Source organism: Lontra canadensis, unplaced genomic scaffold (assembly GCF_010015895.1).
Source record: "Lontra canadensis isolate GAN:19392208 unplaced genomic scaffold, GSC_riverotter_1.0 scaffold74, whole genome shotgun sequence".
Taxonomy (NCBI): domain Eukaryota; kingdom Metazoa; phylum Chordata; class Mammalia; order Carnivora; family Mustelidae; genus Lontra; species Lontra canadensis.
In genome coordinates, this window is record NW_022631068.1 from 4,691,422 (window position 1) to 4,713,690 (window position 22,269).

Genomic DNA, 22,269 nt, shown 5'->3' on the forward strand with positions numbered 1-22,269 from the left:
CACCGCCTTGCGGCCTTAGTTTCTTCATCTGTGAAATGATGAATGGGAATAAGAGGGTCTCGAAGCCTCCTCTGTTGTAGAGAAACGGAAAGGGCGAGGAAAGATGCAGGGGGATGTGTGAGGAATGCCCAGCGACACCTAAAGGTCAAATGAAGGTCAGTCAAATGCAGATTTATGGGTAGAAATGGCGATCTGTTGCTTAAGGCAAAAATGAAGCCATCTGCCTGCCTTCACTTGTTCATCTTCAGACGTTGACGTTTGCTTTTTAAGAGCGAGACGTTAGATCACTTTCTGTGCTTTTTCTGTTGGTTGGCTGAGTCTCTCGAGGGTCTGCTTTGCTCGCATGGTAAGGCCTCCAGCCTGCGTTCTGGACCAGGCTTAGGTTACTACTGTGGAGGGGAGGGAAGATCCATCGGCTCCTTGCTTACCCCTGACTCTGTCCTGCATGGGAGGATTGGCTGTTCCCAGTGGGCAGAGCCTGGATCCAGGCTCGCTGATGTGGTTCCTCTTTCCTACCAGGGCGGAATTTACATGTTTCAGCTTGTGGACACGTACGCGGCGTCCTACGCCCTCGTCATCATCGCCATTTTTGAGCTAGTGGGGATCTCCTATGTGTACGGTAAGGGGACCGCCGCGCCGCACCCAGGGATTGCTGAGTGGCATAAGGCATCCACGGCGAGTAGGTTTTCCAGATTTACTAAGATAATGAAAGTGTTTAATTCCAGCAATTTAGGAGACATAAGGGACCTATATCTTTATTTCAAATTTGCTTCTTAACTGAGATCTGAATGTATCTGAGGAGCAAAAGGTGGCTGAAGGTGAGACCCAGAAACCCTTTGCTTCAGAAGCTCCTAGGACCTGCCCTCTGGGTATGGTCTGGAATGTGAACAGTTATCTGGGGATGGGGCCAGATGAGGGAGGAGGAGGCCTGCTTCGCAGGTGTGAAATTATTTCCTGGTCTTGCTAGTGGCAGTCCCCGCCCTGTGTAGCTTGAGTGAGTGAAGAGTAGCTTTGAGACTGGTCCCCAGATACTGTAATGTGAAAAGGGACCAGCAAACTCACAGATCCTTAGGAAACTTCATTAACATCATGGAAGTCTGTGATGCAAGAGCACCAGCCCAGCTTCTCCTGGAAATAAACTTCCAGTTTCCTTCCAGTTTAGTCTGTCCTCTTATCACCATAGCAACCTGCATCCCGTAACTAGTGGGACAATTATCAAGAACAAAAGGAAGGCAAGTCAGCAGGTGGCATCTTTGCCCTTTGTGTAGAGGTGCTTGTGCTTGATGGGGGTCTCACCGGGTGATCTCCTCGACCCCCCGGTGTGTACTGCCAGTCACATAAGAATGCCCTACTGAGTTCAAGGCATTAACGACTTCTTTGTGCCTGGAAGTCTCAGAACCATCCCCAGACTAAGGTAGTTAGAGTCTCCATAGCAAACCCCAGGAAGGTGAAAAATGCCAGGTTGGACTATCTATTTGTATTGTAAAACCCAAAAGAGTTCACAGCAGGCTGTAAATTAAGAAGAAATGTAGGATATCCCTTGGATATGCAGAAGGGACAAATGTGCGGAGAAGAGGGGCCAGGCCAGAGGGCTCTGTGGAGCTCCCCCTTTAAAGGTGGGGATGTAGCAAAGTCCACTGGACTGCCAGGTATCCTTGGTGGGAACATCTTGCTTTTAATGTCAAGTTTCTTTTGGAAACTTAGCCCCTTATGGGGTCACCAGATGGTCCGTTGGCAAAGTCACGACAGCACTCCGTTTGCAATACTGGTCCAAGTGCAGCTAGCCGTCTTGACCTCCTCTGCTTGCTCTCTGTGTCCTCACTGGTAATTGCCACAAAAGGCACACCTGCACAATTCCGTTCTATAGAACAGGACTGCCCAGTATGGATTACAAGCATCATTACAATAGAAACATTACAAAATTTTTTTGTTTTTAGAAGTGAAATTGCACCCCTGCACCTTATAAATCTGATAGTAGAGTTCTTGGTTCTGAAGGAAAAAGAAGATCCTGAGTGCTTTAGTCCCTAGGACCATTCAAGGAAACTGCCTGGACTCTCAGAGAGCAGGAGTCTGGACAGCCTCCAGAGCCAGGCCAGCTCTGTGCTGAGCTCAGGATGAGCACAGGAAGGGGGTGAGAACCTCTGATTTGGACCTGGATAGGATTTTTAGAAGTGGATCTTAGAAGACGTATTTGAAATAAACTAACATAATTGCTGGAGGGGAAAGGAAGAGCCTACACATGCATATAATTTGTACTCTAGAGGGTGGTTCCTTCTCTCCTGAGAGGATGAGGCCTAAACTATGCGGTTAGTGCTAGGCTATTGAACACGGGCTTGTGAAGAATGAAACATTCCTGCCTGCCTCTCCTTGAGGGTGCAGGGTCCCCCAGCAGCGCTTGCTAGGGCTCAGTAAGCATTAGGAACGACAGGCTTCAGTCCGTTAATAACACACACAGGTAAATGTGTGTCAGTAAATGAACAGGTATTTATTAGGCACTTACTGTATGCCCTTTGTGCTCCTAGGAAAGCGGGGAGGTACATTCCGGCACCTTGCTGGCTAGCTACTAGGACGAGCCAAGCCAGGCGCGCTTACCTTGAGAGGAAGGTCAGGACTCAGCTGTGCATGGCTGGTTAGGGCGCTTTTGCTGCCCAGAGATACAGGTGGCCCAGAGCGGCCAGGAAACCCTCAAGAAGGGAGCCTCTCAGAGATAAAATCATATAAAAGAGAATAAAGCCTGAGACGTAGTGAGTGTTGAATTTATTGCTAACCAAGGTGAGGAAAATCTGAGCCAACACATAGGGTTTTGACTCTGAGGGATGGGACCTTTATGTTAATGATAAATGAATAATGTGAGGGACACACAGGACGGGAGACCTAATTTGTGGGACCTAGCACAAAGTGAAAGTGCAGAGTCCCTCACTGAAAATGCACTCAGAATTTCAAGATGGCAACAAAAGCCCATTCCTTTGGGGGCAGCACCCTTCTGGGCATAGGGCTCTGTAGAAGCGCATAGTTCACATGCCCCAAGGATGGCCATGGCCCCATGGGAGGGAGAGCGGCCCCCAAGGGTGTGGTTTATAGAGCAGAAGCCACAAAACTGCATAGGTGAATGTGATTGGCTGGTTGAAGCCAGTGTTTGATTTCTCGGTTCAGGGTTGGTGATGGTTGTCAGGAGTTCGTTGTGGGCCAATTTCTGAGCCTCAGATCACTTTGTTGAATCTACAGTAGTAGCCATGAGCTTACCATTTTTTTTTTTTTCCCTTCTGTTTTTCTGTCAATTTGGTGATGAGCAATTGCTCAGATCCGTTTTGGAGCCTATCTTACCGCTCTGGGCTCAAGGTCGCACAAAGGGAAGTTGCCACGTGCAGGTTCCACAAACAATTCTTTTATCAAGAGTTGGGCCTTGGGGCGCCTGGGTGGCTCAGTCATTAGGTGTCCGCCTTCGGCTTGGGTCATGATCCCAGGGTCCTGGGATTGAGCCCCGCATCGGGCTCCTTGCTCAGCGGGAAGCCTGTTTCTCCCTCCCCCACTCCCGCTGCTTGTGTTCCCTCTCTGGCTGTGTCTCTCTGTCAAATAAACAAATTAAAAAAAAAAAAAGAGTTGGGCCTTGAAGATAAAAGGGATTTGTGTTGGTGGAAAGGACTGAGGAGGCAGAGAGGGAGCCACAGAAACAAAGGTCTCAGAGGAAGGCAGCCAGTGACTTAGTAAACGACTCAGGTGGGGACTTGGGTGAGTCAGGCCATGGGGGTGGCGGTCTGGGGAGGGGTGGGCCTGTGGCTGGGCAGGAGTTGGAGCTGGTAGAGGATGGAAGAAGGGCTGGAGAGCCTGGCTCGAGAATGAGCGGGAGGCAGGAAGATGCCTGGTGGCTCCCCCTGGTGTCCCTGGGCTGTATGTGCAGAATTCATGGGACCTGGAGCCAGCTGGAGGCAGAGGCCTGCTGTCCAGAGCCCCCATGTGAGGCTCTGAGAGGGAGATGACCTTCCTGACACTGAGCTGGCCTGGGACCCAAGCCTCCCCCCCTCAGTCCCAGCACCGCTTCTCAGCAGCAAACTCTGCCTCTTGCTGGAACCTAGTACCCGTTGTCCACCCCCACCTACAGCTCGGTCTAGCTCGTTGGCCCCTCTGCAGAAGCTTAAGCCCCTTTCCCGCCATCCCCCTCCTCAAATAGGAGGCCCATCTGTATGTCTTCTTAGGGTCTAACCCTGAGCCCCAACAAATGAGTTTCCCAGTCAAGCTACATGCTGTCTTGGAGATGGTCTACTGGAGAGGAATAAAACAGGATTGAAAATGATAACAGAAACTTCTAGAATCTTTTCCTCGTTTGTTTGTTTGTTTGTTTGAACAACTGAGGCCTGCCCTCAGCGTCTTGTCTGCATTTTTCAGGGCCCCAGCTTTGACTTTTATTCTTTGAGTCTCTTTCCTCACTTGTGCTCAGAGAGTAGCGTCCAGAGACCCCTTGCAGGAAGGCATTTGATAACACTAAAGAACATGCACAAATAACAGATCCGCAGATAGTCTACTCAGCGGCTGAAGGCACACAGTTCTTGCCTGTGGTGAACGCAGAGAAGCAGTTTGGTCCCTGTTTGTGTCACGGATTGAGCTCCCCAGTCCCCCCAGTAAACCGACAAAGCTCAGAAAGAGATTCCCTTTCCTAAGGCCGCACGGGGAATGAGAGGTGGAGCCAGGAATCGGCTCTCGGATCCGAACTCCCCACCAGGCGTTCTTCGTGGTGCTCACATTTGTGGTTGCCCTGATCAGGGTTTCTTTAAGGTAGAACAGAAAGCTGGATTTGGAGGGGATGTTAGAGCAGCTGCCTTTGGTGAACCTCTGACTCCATCAGAGGCCATTTGTTCTACAGCTGGCCCCGGGCTTGGCGGTCCCCTGTCAGGGCTGTGGTCAGCGTCCTGCTGATTCACGGCCATGAGAGGCTGCTGACGGGCCGGGTCTTTGCTGGGCACGGGGTCAAAGCACACGGCAGGAACTAAGGGCCACGGAAGGTCTCAGCACCCGCCGTTTTGGTGGTGGCGGCTAGCGCGGGCTTTGGAGGTAAACTTCACCATTGCTCCCAATACTGTGAACACAGGCGTGATGGAGCATACAGTTGAGTGAATTTTTACCTGCAGGTAACCAGCCTCCAGATCAAGATACAGAATATTATCAGGTCCCCCCCCCCTTTTTTTTTAAGAGGCTGAGATGAACTCTTCTGTTCCCTAGAGGAACACCGGTCTCGGCTTTCTCCCCTAGCGAGAGATTGCTTTTTCATGTCCCATTACTCTTCCCAACCGCGTGCAGCCTCAGTGTCCAAGGGAGCAAGGCTAGAAGGAAAGTCTGGGCGGAGGCAGGGACAGGGGCGCCAGCCGGGGGGAGGCAGCTGGTGCAGGTGGTGCCCAAAGAGGGGATGGCATAGGGTAAGAGACAGCAAGTCAGGGCTGGGAGGGGAGCCCCCAGACACGGAATCCCCCTGCTAAGGGCAGAGGACCCAGGAACCCCAGGGCGCTGGGAGAGCTTGGGAACAGGAGGAGCAAGGGGCCCACATCTCAGGCAAGAAGGTCTCGGGGTGTGTAGAGGGTTATGCTCCGTAGGAAAAGGTGCCGTGGAGTGGGTGCTTTCCTTGAGGGGTGTCTCTGCCCCTTTTGACCTGTAGTGTACCCACTTCTCACATAGATGACCCAAGGATGAAGGAATAGGGAGATTAAAGCCAAGGCGGCTGGGTCCCTGGTCAGAGCTGCTGACTGTGACGGAACTTGAACCCAGGGACCTTTCCTGTCTTGTCTGCCTGGTAACCCCCCCCCCCATTGAGGAAAGCCATGCATCCCCTGAGCTCAGGAAACAATGCGAGAAGCTGCCCCATTCCCAAACCTTCCTCAGCGGCTCCTGCTTCCAAAGAGTGACTTAAGGTTCTTGGTGAACCGAGAGCATGTGTGGTTGGTGGTTATGCGTGTCCATGAGAGGTTACTGTCCAGTTGGTACCAGGACAGCAGTGCTTTGAGTCCCAGCAAAGTGGGCAGTGGCCACTTGGAGTTTACTTCGGTGTTTGCCTGTCGTTATCTCACACAGAGTGAAGATACATCGGCTCATGGAAGAGTAGCCTTGGGAGGGTGGGGACAAAAACCGACATGCATGGACTCTCGGTCTGAATCCCCAGGCTTTCATCGTCCACCGTGCTTACTGACCGCAAACATAATTGGTGTTGCCAGAGTGCTTGCTAAGCACACAAGGCCGTCTCCAAAAACAGCCATGCTGGTGACTGTGCTGGGCTGTGGCCATGCTGAGATGCCCGGCCCAGGCTGTACTGAGCTTTTTAGATGTCACCACAGGATGACATTTGTGAACTTCACCCCAGAGAGTATTTACTATCTATTTTAAATGTTCAGTTTGCCCTGGTCTTCCCGGCAGTGAATCATTTGTCTGATGGTTTCTTGCATAATAGGGGTTATGCTGACACCAGGCTGGGGCCCTCTGTAGCCAATGGCACTGGAGTGAGGGGCTCTAGAGCCTGTCCTGCAGCCTCCCTCCCCCCCAGACCTCCCCCACCCCCTCCACGGCCCCTCATGCTCTGTCTCCACTTGTCTGTCTGCAGGCCTGCAAAGATTCTGTGAAGATATAGAGATGATGATTGGATTCCAGCCAAACATCTTCTGGAAAGTCTGCTGGGCGTTTGTAACTCCAACCATTTTAACCGTAAGGATTGCATGCTTCGTCATGGACGTAGGACCTCGTGTGTGGATGTGCTGCTTTATGTTTGAACAAAGCCTATCATTCTTGTATTTCAGAAGGGGAAACTGAGGCTTGGAGAGCTATAGCAACTCCCTAAAGGGGCTTAGCTGTGACTCAGGCAGTCTGGAGATCTCTGATGGAACATTCCCTATTATATCAGTCTGCCTCATGAACCGAGAGCAGATAACAATCACATTTCCCACGGGCTAGTCAGAGTCCCAGCTCTGTTCCAAGAAGATTATGTGTGTATCTTCCTCTCTCCCTCATGGCAGCTGGTGGGATTGGTTTTAAATCATCCCCACTTTACAGTTGGGGAACCTGACACCCCCAGGTTATGTGATTGCCTAGAACTGCACACCTAGTTATGAGCAAACACAGCCGGAGTTCGAACCTAGGCAGTTGGCTCCAAAGCTCTTGCTCTTAACCACTACTCCATACAGCTGCTCTACAACTAATAGAGCATACGTTAGACTTTTATTATTGCCTTTTATTGTTTTCCAGAACTATCTTATTATCCTCAAGTGCGATGATGACATTTTGAGATCATCTGACATTCGTCTTCTTAAAGATCAGAGCCCTTCGTGTGTCAGTAAATCTGCATAGGGACTTACATGCACATCCATCACCTCCTTTATTGTGCTGTAGGCTGCGGGCTTTGCCTTGATCCACCCTCTAAGCACAGGCATTGACAAGACCCTGCCTTTCCCCCTCCTCTGTGGGTTGCAATGGGTGCATCTTGGCAAGGCTGCAAGAAGCTGGCTGTAGTTCTCCTTCGAGCCAGCAGGTGGCACTAGAAACCAGATCAAGACCCTTGTTTTCCCACCCAGCAACCAGGTTCTCTAAAGGAAAACCAGACAGGATGTAAGTAAAATTGTAAAGAAAATATGTATTTCATTCTTTTTTTTTTTAAACTGTCACAGAGTGAGTTTTAATCAAAACATCTCAACTGCCTTCTGAAAAGACATGAGTTTAGACAGAAAAACCATCCAGCGTTTGTTTTCTTCTGCACTGACATGGACATAATAGTGAGGCCCCCATCGATGCTCAGGGCCATTTTAGAGGCTGTAATTTGCTGAAAAGTCCCACGACACTTGGGGTGTGAGGGATGAAAAGAACTAAAATAGATTTTTTGATTTCTTGAATTCAGAACTGAAATGTGTATGAAGAGCTCAGATTTACCTGATTGGTGGAGGGAAAAAAAAAAAAAAAGTGAGACTCTCCTGCCTGAGGCATTCTCTGTCTCTGCTGAGCATTACCCCAGTTACTGCTACATCTGATTTATTCTTGGGTGAGGGGCCTGCCTTTCCTTCCTGTCTTGGAAGAGATTAAACTTCAGAGAAATTTATTAAATTTTGCAGAAGCATATGACATACTGATAACAACCAGCACTACTATATAGAGGCAGTTCTAGTTAGAGGCAAGCACTCTATGAGCACTGTCCCTAAAGCCTCTGGCCCCTCCTGTTGGTTGGTGATTCTTCCCCCCATTTTACAGTTGTGTACACTGAGGCCCACAGAGGCTAAGGAGCTTGACCAAGGCCACAAAGCTTGTGGGAGGCAGGGCTAAGTCTTGAGTCCAGAGCTGTCTTGGCCTCAGTAAAATTCTCAAAGCTCAGTGCTCTCCTCTCCAAGTGGAGTTTGGCCAGTTTTCGGATAAAAAGAATTCTTATCTCTGTGAGCAGAAGGTCGGGGAAAGAAGTTCTAGGACCTGATGTGCTTTTTGAGAAAGTTTCTCAACTCTGCTGTGTTTTACTTGATATCTGTTATGAAGCTCATAGCAGAAACCTATAGAGATCCCAGAAAATATCCCGAACCAGATTCCCCTTCTGTGTTTGGGAGCTAGGGACAAGTAGAATTGGTCAATTTCATCATCATTGTCAACTGACATACCTCTCTCCAGTGCCTTCCTTGGCTGCCATTAGCAAGAAGTCAGAGTGAGTCTGACCCAGTGGTTGAATTAGTGTCACTCATGGCCAGGCCCAGCTGAGGGCAGGGTTTTATCAAAGCTGCCTTGACAGAAGGAAATGTCTGGCAAGAATACATTTGCTCAGATAAGTTTGATATGGTATTTGTACAACTGGAAATGGGTACCAAAGGACCAAGCCTAACAGTTATTTTTTGCTATTTGCCCCTCTGTAAAATGGATATTTGTAGTGTGCTGGAATGAGCTAAGATTATGGGTTTATTATTTATTTATTTATTTTAAAGATTTTATTTATTTATTTGACAGAGAGACATCGAGAGAGGGAACACAAGTAGGGGGAGTAGGAGAGGGAGAAGCAGGCTTCCCACTGAGCAGGGAGCCTGATGGCAGGCTCAATCCTAAGACCCTGGAATCATGATCTGAGCCAAAGGCAGACACTTAACAACTGAGCCACCCAGGTGCCCCAAGATTATGGGTTTAAATTACTTCAGAGACCTCTGAAATAAAATTGACCATTTTTATATGTGCCTTCTTGGATTTACAGAGCTATAAATATTCTCCATGCAATTATTGTATGCATAGTCAGATCACGTTACTGAATTATGCACACACATAAGCAGATGTATTGCTATTTATATAGTAAATGAAATGGAGCAACTTACCATAATTACATTAGGCCCTACTTCCAATAGACTGGTTAATAAAGCTTATAACTCTAGGGGCGAAATGCTTAAAAAGGGTCCTAGAGTAAGGCATCTCTTTCCGTAGGAACAGCATTTTCAACAGTTGTCTTCAGGCTCACATTGCTTCGAATCAATACATTGAATTATTGTTGCATTGAAATAAACGCTGGCCCCAGCATCCTGGGCTCTGCAGCAATAATGTAGATATGCCTTACACTCATATCATTCTTCACGCTTTCCTCAAACTCTTCCATACATCATCTTTCCTGATGTAACTCCCTCCAATCATTTTTGGGCAATTATTTTACTGCCTGAGATCGAAAAAGAGTGTCAGGGAATCATGGCACATAGGTCATCATTATTCAGTACTTTGTTCTTGACCGATGCAGGCAAGGACACCCTTTTCTCCAGGCGGTGCTGCTCCCCAAAGGCTTGGCAAGAACAGTTAGAAGCCCCGTTCTGTCCCTTTCCATCTGGCACACGTGTTCCCTTTCTCCTTTCCAGCTGCACTCGCTGTGTCTTCAGAGGGTTTCCCTGGCCCTTGCCAGTGAAAGTGTGCAGGGATAGGAGAGGACTGGCAACAGATAAATCAAGACCACTCTTAAAATTGAGGGGGAACTTTTGAGTAAATACCTGTGCTCAGAAAACCCCTGTGTTGTGTACACTACGTGAAATATACCCATTGGAAACGGAGAAGTCTGCGACGTGAAGGTCCCTCAGCTAGTTAACGGCAGAGGTGACATTGGCCTGCTGGTCCCCACATTCTTGGCACAGTTTGGTGACAAGGCCCGTTCTCCTTGAGTTGGTTGTGAGTGGTTGCAAGTGGGCTTACTATAGGACCAGCTTCCCGCTCAGTCACCGCCGTGCGGACCGCTCACGTCTCACTCGGCAAACTTCAGCAGGGGTAACAGGATGCTGGCCATGCCCCGTTCAAGGAGAAGGCAAAGTCGATTCAACTCATTAAGAAAATTAAAATACATAAACGTAAAGGATTTCTTTCTTATAACAAAAGTTGATTATCCCCTATAAGAAGTGTAGACAGCCCCTTTAAAACCCCCAGTACCACCCATCAGTCACCTCGAGGTGTATCCTTTAAATTGTTTTCTCAGCCTGGGCACGTGTGGGCACATGTGTGCGTGCGTGTGTACACCGATACGCCTGGCTCCATTCCAGGGGATGGCAACACAGGGTCTGCCGTGTGCGTCTTCATCTCTCTGAAATTCAGTTTCTTCCTTTGGAAAGTGGGTCATTACTAATACCTCACTTTTGGGGTTGGTTTGGGTGTGAAATGAGAGCAGAGGTAGGAAAGCACCAGACTCATGGCAGGGGCTCAGCATGTCGCTGTTAGGAACGAAGACTTCGCATCTCCCACCTAACACGTGTGTTTCTCCTTTCTTCCCAGTTTATCCTGTGCTTTAGCTTCTACCAGTGGGAGCCCATGACCTATGGCTCTTACCGCTATCCTAACTGGTCCATGGTGCTTGGATGGCTCATGCTCGCCTGTTCCGTTATCTGGATCCCAATTATGTTTGTGATAAAAATGCATCTGGCTCCTGGCAGATTTATTGAGGTAATTCCATCAGCTCCTTTCTCCTGCCATCCCCTCCCCAGGGAGAAGCTCTGAGAGCTCTGTGCATGAAAGAACAACAGATTTGGTAAACTTCCTCCCAAGGGAGACTTGGTGATTAAGTGTTCGCAGTTGCCACCGTTTCTATTAAACCCATTTTTATTACGTATCATTCCTCTAATGGAGAGGCTCAGCCAATCCGCAGGCCAAGCTGTTATTATGCCATTTCTCAGTGCAGGCGACAGCTCTGGGGAATAAGCCATCAGAAGCCCCCCATCCCCCTCGCAATTTAAATGCAGTGCTTGGATTTAACTACATGTCAGATTCCCCCTTTCCTGATCTTCCTCTCTGTCCAAGTCTTCCTCCAAACATCAGTTACCATTCCATTTTAAATCACTGCCCCTCCCTTTGTGTTGGTGTTAGGGATGGCTGAGGGGCCCAAGCTGGTGAACATGTCACTGTCCCCACACAGTGTAATGATGGGTCCGGGGTGTGGCTGGTATGAGGTGAGACTCGTCTTTGTTAACCCCTTTCCTTGTTTCTTTCCTCATTTCAAAAGAATCCCCACGCTGTCTGTCTCCAGGGTGGATGGGAAGGGACCGCCCCTTGTTGAGCCACCAGTGAGGTGTGGTCAGGCTCTCGCTGTGAGAAGTCACTCGCCCACATGTGCTAGGAATAGACCAGCGCTGGGTCTGTTTGAAAATCCAGAGGTCGGGCCTTTTGGACCAGACCAGTGTTACTCAGGGTTGGCCCCGGGACCAGCGGCATCGGCACCCCCTGGGATCTTGTGGGAAATGCAAAGGCTCAGGCCCCAGCTGGGCTCCACTGAACCAGAGCTGGGGAGCTGGGACCCGGTGTCTGTCATGTAACCGGCCCTCCAACTGATTCTAAGGCTACCTGGAGTCTCAGACTTGCGACTTCCCTCAAGTCTCAGAGGTGTTGATTAGACCAAGGCCAGGAAACACCTGCCGATAGAGGGTAGTGAAGAAAGCTGTACAGGCTTTGCTCTTGGTCAGTCAGACTGAGGAAAGGAAGAGAACATCCCACAGAGGCTCTGGAGGGAGAAGCAACATGAGAATAAGGTGTGTGAGTAAAGGCCTACCACAAACGTCCGTGTCGTGGGGAGGTGGCTTTTATCTTCAATGGCCTAAAGATGGAGACAGAGTTGACAAAGGGAAGGTAGGTGTCTCCTTGCTGAAGTGGGATTCCAGTTTCCATCCTCAGGAAATTGCCTGCTGTCCCCTCCAGGTAAACTCCCGTGGGCCCTTTTACCCCCAGAGATGGCTCCCTTTTGCCCCAGAGGAACCTCCCACCAACTGACCCAGGAATCTCATTCCCTCTGCACAGCAGCTAGTGTAGCCTCTGCTGCTTCTGCCTCGGGGTGAAATTCCCTAAACTGATGAGTTGGCTGTACCAATTTATTATGGTTGATTTGGGACACAAAGGTTGCAAACCGATGATTAAGGGGAGATTAAACTAACAGCTCCGAGAAGCAGCTTCACTTTAATAGGTAATAAACATGTAATTGTTCCTGCTTATGTTTTCAGAAATATGTTTGCTTTCTTTTTTTCCAGAAAATATTCCCATGAAATTATGTTTCTGTAAAGTAAGTTCAGTTGCAGGATTAGAGATGTTCCCATTATTTCTAGCTCCCTTGCAAGAACCCACATTGCCAAACCAAGTCGGAAGCATCTATTTTTGTCAGCAGATAATTAAAATCTTTGCTCACTCTTGGCAATGTGTCTTTGGGGTTGCAGTTTTTTTCTCCGGCCACTTATATACTTTGGGGAAATATGCTAAACAAAATCCAATTATTTTGATGTAACAACCCACTGTTGAGATTACAGAACAAAAGTAATTGGGCTCATGTCCTCCGTAGACTGTGTTTGGCAGTGGAGAGAGGAAGCTTGCGAATTCTCTTCATTTGGAGGGAAAAAATGTATCATTAAAATCTGGGCCCTTTATCCTCGGTTAATCTTGTGCAAGGCAGACCCTGAGCAATTGTAGTATCGTTCGCAGGGTGACATAAATAATTACAAGTGAACCAAACTCAGTTTCCTCTTTAACATCCTTGGCCTAATTAATTGATAAGGCTGATCTTCCCAACTGCTTCTCCTGGTGGGGGACCTCTTGGCCTAGGGAGGGGTTCTGGCAAAAGCGGTGGATAGAGGGGTGTGGAGTAGGGGAGGAAGGTGAATTACTTCCATGACCCTGTGTATCTTTGGCTTCTTTGCAGAGGCTCAAGTTGGTGTGCTCGCCACAGCCGGACTGGGGCCCGTTCTTAGCTCAGCACCGTGGAGAGCGTTACAAGAACATGATTGACCCACTGGGAACCTCTTCCCTGGGACTCAAACTGCCAGTGAAGGATTTGGAACTGGGCACCCAGTGCTAGTCCACTGGCATGGGATGGCCCAGACTTGATCGCGTTTTTCCTCTCTGCCTCCCCCTCATGTTTTCCCCAGCTTTCTTTCCATGTTCTTCTGTCTCCCCACATCTTGGTTCTTGGCCGTGCATGAGAGTGGTTATGTAGAGAGGTAAGACATGGCTTTGCATGCTGTCGTGAAGAGCTAGACAGACCACTTGAGGCACTTCTTTGCCCGAGTCCATGGTGTTGGTTTCCAGAAGGGTTGGTCTCCTGAGCATAGGCCTTTACCCAGCAGGAGTGGCTCAGCCAGGTGAGCGCTTTCCAGTGAAGTTGCAAGCAGGTGTGCGTGACTTGGTCAGTAGGGAGGGATCTGCTGTGTGTGTTGTCGTTGGTGGTGCCATCAAGACATATATAGGGTGGCAGACTCGCAGGACTGGTACTGGACTCGGTCGTGTTGCTGAGCAGCGTAGTGATTTCATTCAGATGCAGAAAGTTGAGGAGAGTGTGTCTGGAGCGTCGGCAGTGGCTGCAAAATGTTTTAGGATGAGGGGGTTTGGACACCACTGAGGTGGCTAATAACGTTCACATTTCCATTTACAACTGGGGATCTGCTTTCCTTCATCTGGACCGACCATTTCAGGTGTGCCAGGAACTAACACTTCCGTCTCTGTGTACTGGGAATCTCGGTGAAGAGTTCTCGTCCCTCTCTTGTTTTTTTTTTTTTTTTTTTTTTTTTTAAGTAACCGTATGTGTGAGTTCTCTTGGTCACTTCCTACACCTGTGCACAAGAAGCCATCATGTAATTTGTGCCTCTCTACAGTCAGAGTAGAGGTCCATTCTGGTTTCTACGCAACATTTAGTGCCATGGTTCAGTGTCATGACTCCATGTTTCTTCTCCTCAAAATGTCTTTCTATGAGCTGTAGATACCTTGTCTCTTAACCTCTGGGAAAACAAGACTTACCCTGGTTCTGTCTGTATATTTTATATATATAAGACACGACCTCTTACAAGACCGATACTTTCTCGATTTTTACTCTTTTTCATTCACAGTAAAGGCCAGCTGTGGTCATAGAGAAATCAAAAAGAAATGCTGAGTTTAACAGAAAGCAACCATGATATTCACTGTGCCGGTAGTACATTTTAGGTCACTGTATTTACAGGAATTTCTGATAAATACAGCTTAGGTAAGTAGCAAATGAGCCAATTAAGACTATAGCTTTTAAGACTACATTTAGACAATTCAATTTTAAGAGTTCTCAATTCGCCATACTCATAACTGTGCTCTAATGAGAGTGAATCCTATGTCTGCAGAGATTGGCGAAGCCGTGACCTTTATTACCTTCTTGTACCCTGAACATGCATATATGAAATTTTAAAAATGTGCTATGTGTTCATGTAGTGTGTACGTGTAGTGGTGTTTTCTATCCTTATAAATATCTTACGAATCACTGTAAAGATGGTGAGTTTAGAGTAGTGTAGTTTGGATTTTTTTTTTCCTTACTGTAATAATATCTAAACCTAAAATTGTTTCCTTTAGGGGAGACCATTTCAATCACTTTCTATTTGTTTGTCTTCATATTATAGGGTCTCAGGCAAAGTTTTCAGTTTAAATCTTGTATATTGATGTGACATTTTCATCCTGTTGCTCAGCAGTGAAACCTAACAGAAGACCTTAATGTAACATGTTTTTCTTTTTCTTTTTTTTTTTTTTAAATGACTTCATTTATTGAAAAAAGAGGTCTCAATTCATTATACTGAGCTCTTCTTTTTCTAGGGCAAATATCATTGTCATTTGCCAACAATGATGTGAATTTCTAGGTTTCAAGAATTACCTATGGAAACTGTAGAAAAGGAAAGAAAGATGGGTTTTGAGCTGCAGGTTTTCATCTCTTTGTCTACAGTGCATGTCTGTCTTATTCTCCTTTCCTCCATCTCTCCCAAAGCTAGAGCTTACTCAAATCTGTCACAGAAACTACACTGAGCTTCCCCTAGATGTAGCGTTAGGAGGCTAAGCTGTGGCCTCACGTGTCAGTGTCTCCCATAGTGACCGTCTTGCCATGAACACTGGTTTCCCCCATGAAAGCCATATTCTTGAGAAGCCCCTGATGCTTTAGTGGATGTCACAGAGGGGTTCCAAAAATTAGCCTCTCCAATTGATAACCGGTGGGCTGGGAGAGGCAGGGAGGAAATCACTTAGTTTTGGAAATTATCTACAGCCTTTCCAATTTGAAGGCTGAAGAAAAAAGCTGAAATCAATTAGCATTCTCTTGAGGGACTGGTATGTGTGTGTCAGGGCGAATGATTTTTGGCTTCCCTCTCTCGCCTCTTGGCAAAAACTGGAGTCGGAAACCCCATTTCTGCTAATTTGCTGTTGTGATTAAAAGAAGGTGGTGGTGGGGGGACCCGCCGGCTGCTGCCAGGTTTGTTTTCCACACACTGAAAGCTGACTTGGGAGAGCAGGTACCTCCTTGCTGGCTACACACTGCAGTGTGTTTTCCAGTGGGGGCAGCTCCATTGTGTTCCCTGGGATTTGTCCACGTTGAGACCCAGTAGCGTTCCCTGAACAGCCAGAGTGTTTTTCCTTTTCCCTACAGTTTCCAAGTTTCACGTAAAATTCGCTTCAAGGTGAAAGGTTCCGAACTTATTGTGGAAAGAGTGACTTTGTGAGCTCAGTTTCACCCATTTCTCGAGCCATGTTCAACTTCAAGGCTTTCCCTGGTAGAGAGGTGGTCAGCGTCTGAGCTGATTTGTCATGGGGCATCAATCTTTGCAGCACCTCCCCTAGACTGGGGTGGACGTTTCCACACGGTGTGTTTTCTTCCATAGTCAATTGGAAGAAAAAAAAATATATGAACGGAAAAGAAAGAAAATGAACAGCATTGTCACAAGCTGCTACTTGAACGTTCTCCTTCAAACTGAGTTAAAAACCAAGTTGCTGAGGAAAAACTTCCATTGGTTTACTGTGGAGAGTGGTGGGCTATTTTCCACGTGTGAGATTATTTCCCAACACCAACAAATGCCAGAAAACCATTCAGAGAAAAAAAAAAGCCATATGTTAAAAAGCAGTAACCTTGTAATATCCTTAAAGGAGAAAAAAAATGTATATTTCTTACCTATTGGTGTTGTGGCTTCTTCTGCAAACGTTTGTCTTGCATATTAGTAACTTTTAATCTCTTTTGGGCTGTGTGTTTGTCATGTACAGGTGTGTCCAATCTGGTCTTATTTTGTTTATTTCTTTTTCTTTTCTATTTATTTGTTGCATGAAAACTGTGGTCAATGCAAAATCTCGATGACCTCAATGTCTTTGAAATTTCCCATGTGTTTTTAATGTGTAAGAAATGTAATCCACTGGTATTTCAGTGAGCGGCACTTTAAAAAGAATTTAACACAATGATCTTTAAATGGATAAGACTTGGGTTGTCTTTACGCTGATAATACCGCGTCCGAGTTGAGTGTCCCTTACTGAAGTTCTTATTCTGCTATCTACACGTGCCTCCGTGCTTCCTGACGAACTTTACCTTGTCCACATGGTCTTCCCATGCCTAAAATTAAAAATGTTTCTTTCCCCTTTGTGCCCTTGGCCATCACTCACCGTCCTCTTCCCAGAGACTTGCACAATGACAATTGCTTACTGTATGCAGATGACTCAGGGGAGAGCACGCTGTATAGCAGGTTGTCTTGTAGGGACCAAAGGCCCCGGCCAGCAAATGAGCATTTCTCCGCTTCCCCCTGGGTGGGTATCATGCAGAAAACTTCCAGGCCGGGAGCAAAGGTTTGGGTGAGTTTAATTTCAATAGTCATTTCTCCACGAAGTGTCTCGAGGATTTGTAAAAGCAGAGCTCCCTGTCTTTCCCAGATTTTGCTTCCTACAGAAAGGCCAAGTGATTTTGCATTGTGGTCTCGGCTGGGGTCACCGCTGAGCAGCCTGCAGCCAAAGAGAAAAAGTCTTTTCGGATTGGGCGTGCATCACCTGTGAATGCAGTGGTTTGATTTGCTTGCTGTGGATTAAATACATCTTCAGGTAACCATTTGCCTTATAGGTGTATTTTATTGTTAGGGTGATAGTAATTGACTAGGACCTGTTCTTTCATTTTTTTTTTTTCGTCTTTCTTTTGCACTTTATTATGGACCTATCATGGGATAGGTTATTTGGAAATTGAATACTTGGCTAATGTCCTAATTGCAGGCATCTTATGTGGAACTGTTGCCTATGAATAAAGATATATTCCCTAATCAGGTCCTTATATTTTTTCATTAACTGTACATGAAGAAAATATATTATGTTACAAATGATGTGTCATAGATATATATCTTACAGAGTACATATTATATACCGTGCATTATTCATTTAAAAATTCATTATTCTTGAGGCCCTACCTCAAATTTTCTATTTATGTCTACAAATGCAATTTATTGTATTATATATTTGCCTATTATATACTGGTATAAATTAGAATTTATCTTAATAATGTATGAGTTCACAAAACCCTAAATAAATGTCAGTGTTTAAAACATGATGATTATAGTATCGTGTCTATTACAAACCCATTACCCACATTCTTTCTTAACACATGGCCTTCAGGTATCCCCAGGATTGATCTATTGTATTAGAAGGAATCTGGAACAGGAGCCCTCCTGGGAAAATGAGATATTGTGCTGCTCTAGAAACAAATGCCAATTAAATTGTTATACCCTTAACTATCGGAATGCACTATTGTTTGCTGAATTATTAATTATCCCTCATGGGGAGGAGGAGAGGGAGCGGGAGAATCTGAGTGAATCTGGACAGAGGGACGGGGCTAGTAGAATCCCTGGGTGTTTGAATGGCCATTTTGTCAATCTTCAACTTTATTTCAATTCAGCAAACATTTGTGTAGCTTCTGCATGGAGTTAGACCCCAGGCAAGACAGAGTAAAAGAACAGTCCAGATGTCAAGGAACTCAGAGCCTAGTAGAAAGACTACTTCTGTTAATCAAACGAATTAATAAAGACCATTTCCCCAGCCCTTTAAGATGGGTGAAGCTGCCACATTCCCTGCCCAGAGTTAGGCCCTGAGTTCCTATGCCACGTGTAGGGACTGGTGGCTGGGCGTCCCTGTCTGATCCTGCCAACCCAGCACTTCGACTCTGTCCTCAAATGAGTATGACACAATCGCGCTCCACTCCCACCTTCAGCTTCTGTGTTGGCAGCCTACAGGGATGAGCTGGGCCACGTTTGGGGGAAAAGAAATGCCCTCACAAGCTGATTCTGAAAACCTGCCACGTGCATACATGCCCATCCTGTGTCATGGGATTGACAAAAACACACACTCAGGCTTGTCCGTGACCGTGTACTTCAGCGTACAGACCAAGCAGCAAATCCCAAACTCAGTCTAAGACCTTATGTGAAAGATGAAGAGTGTTTGGTGGGACCAGAGTTTGGTGCTGGCTCAGCATCCTTGATTTCCTTCCTGAAATCCCATTGCTCAGTTATGTTTTCATTTGTGTTTTTATGTCGGAAATTCTCAAGCATACATAAAAGTGGGGAGTATGGAGTAACGAACTCCCATGTCCGTGTTACTCGGTTTCAACAATTACCAACTCATTTTCCGGTTTATCCCTGAACTGGAATCTTGCAGTATTTCTTTGAATCATTTCAAAAGATCCCAGAAACCACAGAACTTTACTTGGAAATGCTCTGTTGTGTCTTTATGCTCTCTTTTAAATGGTCTTTCCTTACACTTGTTGTGATGAGCGGTGGGTGTTATATGTAAGTGAGGTATCAGTGAATTCTACCCCCAAAACCAATTTTACCATACATGTTGATGAACTGGAATTTAAATAAAAGCCTGAAAAAAATAAAGAGTGGTGACTGGGTGGCTAGGTTGATTGAACTTCAATTCTTTTTTTTTCTTTAAGATTGTATTTATTTATTTGATAGAAGACACAGCGAGAGAGGGAACACAAGCAGGGGGAGTGGGAGAGGGAGAAACAGGCTTCCTGCTGAGCAGAGAGCCCGATGCGGGGCTCAATCCCAGGACCCTGGGATCATGACCCAAGCTGAAGGCAGAGGCTTAATGACTGAGCCACCCTCAGGCGCCCCAGCATTCAATTCTTGATTTCCGCTCAGGTCATGATCTCAGGGTCTTGGGATCTTGGGATCAAGCTGGCATCGGGCTCTGGGCTCACTGGGAAGTCTGCTTGAGATTCTCTCTCTCTCTCTCCTTCTGTCCCCCTTCTCCCTTTGTGCACTCATGTGCTCCCTCTCTCTCTAAAATACTAAATAAATCTTTAAAAAATAGTCTTTCCCTAAACGGGGACAATAACAAAATGTGGAAAGGACAGAGCTCATGCATCCGTGGCAGAACCCATGTACTTGGGGCTGTTAAAGAGGAGTGCAGGGCTCTGTCTGGGAGGAGCTAGTGTGGTGTTTGACCTTACAACTCTCCCATCTTCCTCCATCCAGCGTGTCCTCTTGTTTTCATTTGTTTGGCAGTTCCTCGTCCCCTGTACTTGGCAGCTCTTTTCCTACCAAGCTTATTCCTTCGATAGTCCTCTCTGCTTTTTGCTCGTGCTTCCTTCCTCCTCTCTAGATGTCTCTCCTGGAAGCGGAGATTCAGAATCTCACAGTTGCGTGGAGTCCGAGGCAACTCACTGTAGTATCTCGGATACACAGATTCTCGTACAACAGTCTGTTTGGCGGGAACTGGATTTACAAAGAGATCCGCGTGGGAGGAGTAGTCGCTGTCTAGAAAATTCACCATGGGGACCCTTTCCCACGGGAGACTCCTCCAGGGCCTTCTAAAATACCGCAGCTTTACAGAGATTGGATTTACTTCAATGAGGTTCACATTCTACTATGTAAAACAGAGACTATGTGTGGTGGGGGACACCCCTTTCTTGCATTTGAGCGTAATCTGTAATTTTATGAGAATCGTGATATTCCAAGTCCCCTTACCTTTTCAGCAAACTTTTCCAGACTCTTGTAGGATTAGAAGAAAATAATGACTAGAATATAGTGTGGATCCACATTGAGAGAGACTCACGTTTTCATGATTCATTGCTCCAGCCTCTCATTTTTTGATTGTACACTCAGGGTCTTCAGAACTTATGTTTCCAGTACCTAAGAGTTCGTGACACATAGTAGATACTCAATAAATGCACTGTTGAAGTGAATGAGCAAATACTGAGCATTGGCTGTACAAGGAACAGAGCTCAGTGTAACGATGTGCAAGAACACGTGAGGAAGACTAGATCCTTCCCACCAGGTTACTCAGACTGAGTGAGGCTTTAAGATGAGTATGTGCTTTCCAGGGAGATGAAAGCAAGTAAGGGATGGCATGAGCACAAGACAGACCATTTCAAGAAAGAGTGATGGATGAAACTGGAAGGTACAGTATATGCTTGTGGGAAGTGAGAACTGAGGCTGAAACCGTAGGTAAGGACTTGAAAGTCAAATTCCTTCAGTGCCAATGTGAAGAGTCCCGATGTTGTCTGACAGGCCACTGGGAGCCATGGAAGGTTGTTGAATAATGGAGAGACATTTCCTGGCAGAGGCAGCTATGATGCTGGAGACAAAGCATTGTCTTGGGGTTGAGGGCCAGCTCCTTTCCTTGTTTACGCAGCCTCTGTTTTCTCACTTGTAAAACGGGAACATTTATACCCATCTCACATAGTCGCCATGACGATTCCCTGAAGTTTGTATGTGAAAATGTAGCACTGCGGATGCATGTTGGGTATTTACTATTAGAGTCAGATTTGTGCATTTGAAGTGTTGATCCGATCTCTGTGTCAAGGATGGATGAGAGTGGGGAGGAACTTGAGGCAAAAACTCTGGTTTGATTGTGCAAGAAACCAGCACCTTCAAAATGTCAGAAGTGAACTGCAAGACACCAGCCAGGTCATAAATCTAGAAATACAGGGGTTCTTTCCAGTCATCTCCTTCTCAGCTCATGACTGGGGCCACCAGGGGTCACACTTAAAGTCAGAGTAATCAGCATGGAGATGACATGAACCAGTAGGAACAGACATAACAGTGGGGCTGGAGAATGGTCCTGAGACTCTCCCCACTGCTGAGTGCTGCCATGTTAGTTTCTGGATCTTGGCGCAGTCTCAGAACCCAGGGCAGGTGCTGGGGCAGGTGTGGCTCAGGAATTTCAGGATAGGTTTGATATTTTTATCCCACCACTTGTTTCTCCATGCCTTCTCCTCTCAGTCAGTTAGTGAAGGCTGAGGGATTCTGTGGTTATTTATGAAGGATGCTCATTTGCACAATTTTCCCACCATGTCCCTCCCAACTGGGTGTTGGGGGACAGATGCACAGAGCGAACTTTGGGCCGTACATTCTAAGAGAATATGAATTTGATCTTTCTTGGATGAGAGCATTGACAAAGACCATAATAAACAAAAAAATCACTCAGCCCCACCTGCTCAAAAGTGGAGAGTCCTGCTAAGCACAAGCCCATGACAGTCTTAATGAGCACTCCTTCCCCGATCTTGCATTCTTGTAAGAGCTTCATAGTTATACAGCCCCTGTGTCTTGAGGTGGGGGTGGGATGAACTTGCCCTAAGCCAGAACTGGTATTTTGTCAAGTTGGTACGATGTGAGAGAGATTGGTGGAGACTGAATTTCTCTGGACTTCTGTTCTTCCGTTCTTTAGTCACATCTTCCGTTTTAACTAGGTTTGTTGTTGCTCAGCCGAATGTGACCCTTGGTATGGCAGATTGGCTACTGACTCTACTTCTTTACCCAACTCTGAATCACATCTGGGCTATGTCCTCATTGTGAACGGATTGTATTTCTTGCCTGTTGCCTTTAATAGCATGGGAGCAGAAGTGACAGTGTACCCGTTTTGAGTCTAGCCCTTAGGAGACCCGGCCTATTGCCACTTGTTCATTTGTGACTCCTTGTGCCATGAGATAAACATATCCTGGCTAACCCACTGGTCTAAGGCAGATGAAGGGCATGTGGGAGAGTCACTCAACTGACACACAGACTTGCCATGAGAAATCAGTCAGCTCAGCCACTGTGGCCT

At 46.7% G+C, this 22,269-nt stretch overlaps 1 protein-coding gene across 1 annotated transcript in view; it reads left to right on the plus strand.

Moving 5' to 3' along the window:
* The window catches only part of SLC6A5 (solute carrier family 6 member 5), a 51,148-nt gene extending 37,728 nt beyond the window's left edge, over positions 1-13,420 (plus strand). The window contains exons 13-16 of the mRNA XM_032881210.1: positions 520-619; positions 6,581-6,681; positions 10,726-10,893; positions 13,127-13,420. Of these exons, the coding sequence (XP_032737101.1) occupies positions 520-619; positions 6,581-6,681; positions 10,726-10,893; positions 13,127-13,282 (525 nt within the window). The 3' untranslated portion in view covers positions 13,283-13,420. The remainder of the gene's footprint in view (positions 1-519; positions 620-6,580; positions 6,682-10,725; positions 10,894-13,126) is intronic.
* Positions 13,421-22,269: the final 8,849 nt, after the last annotated feature.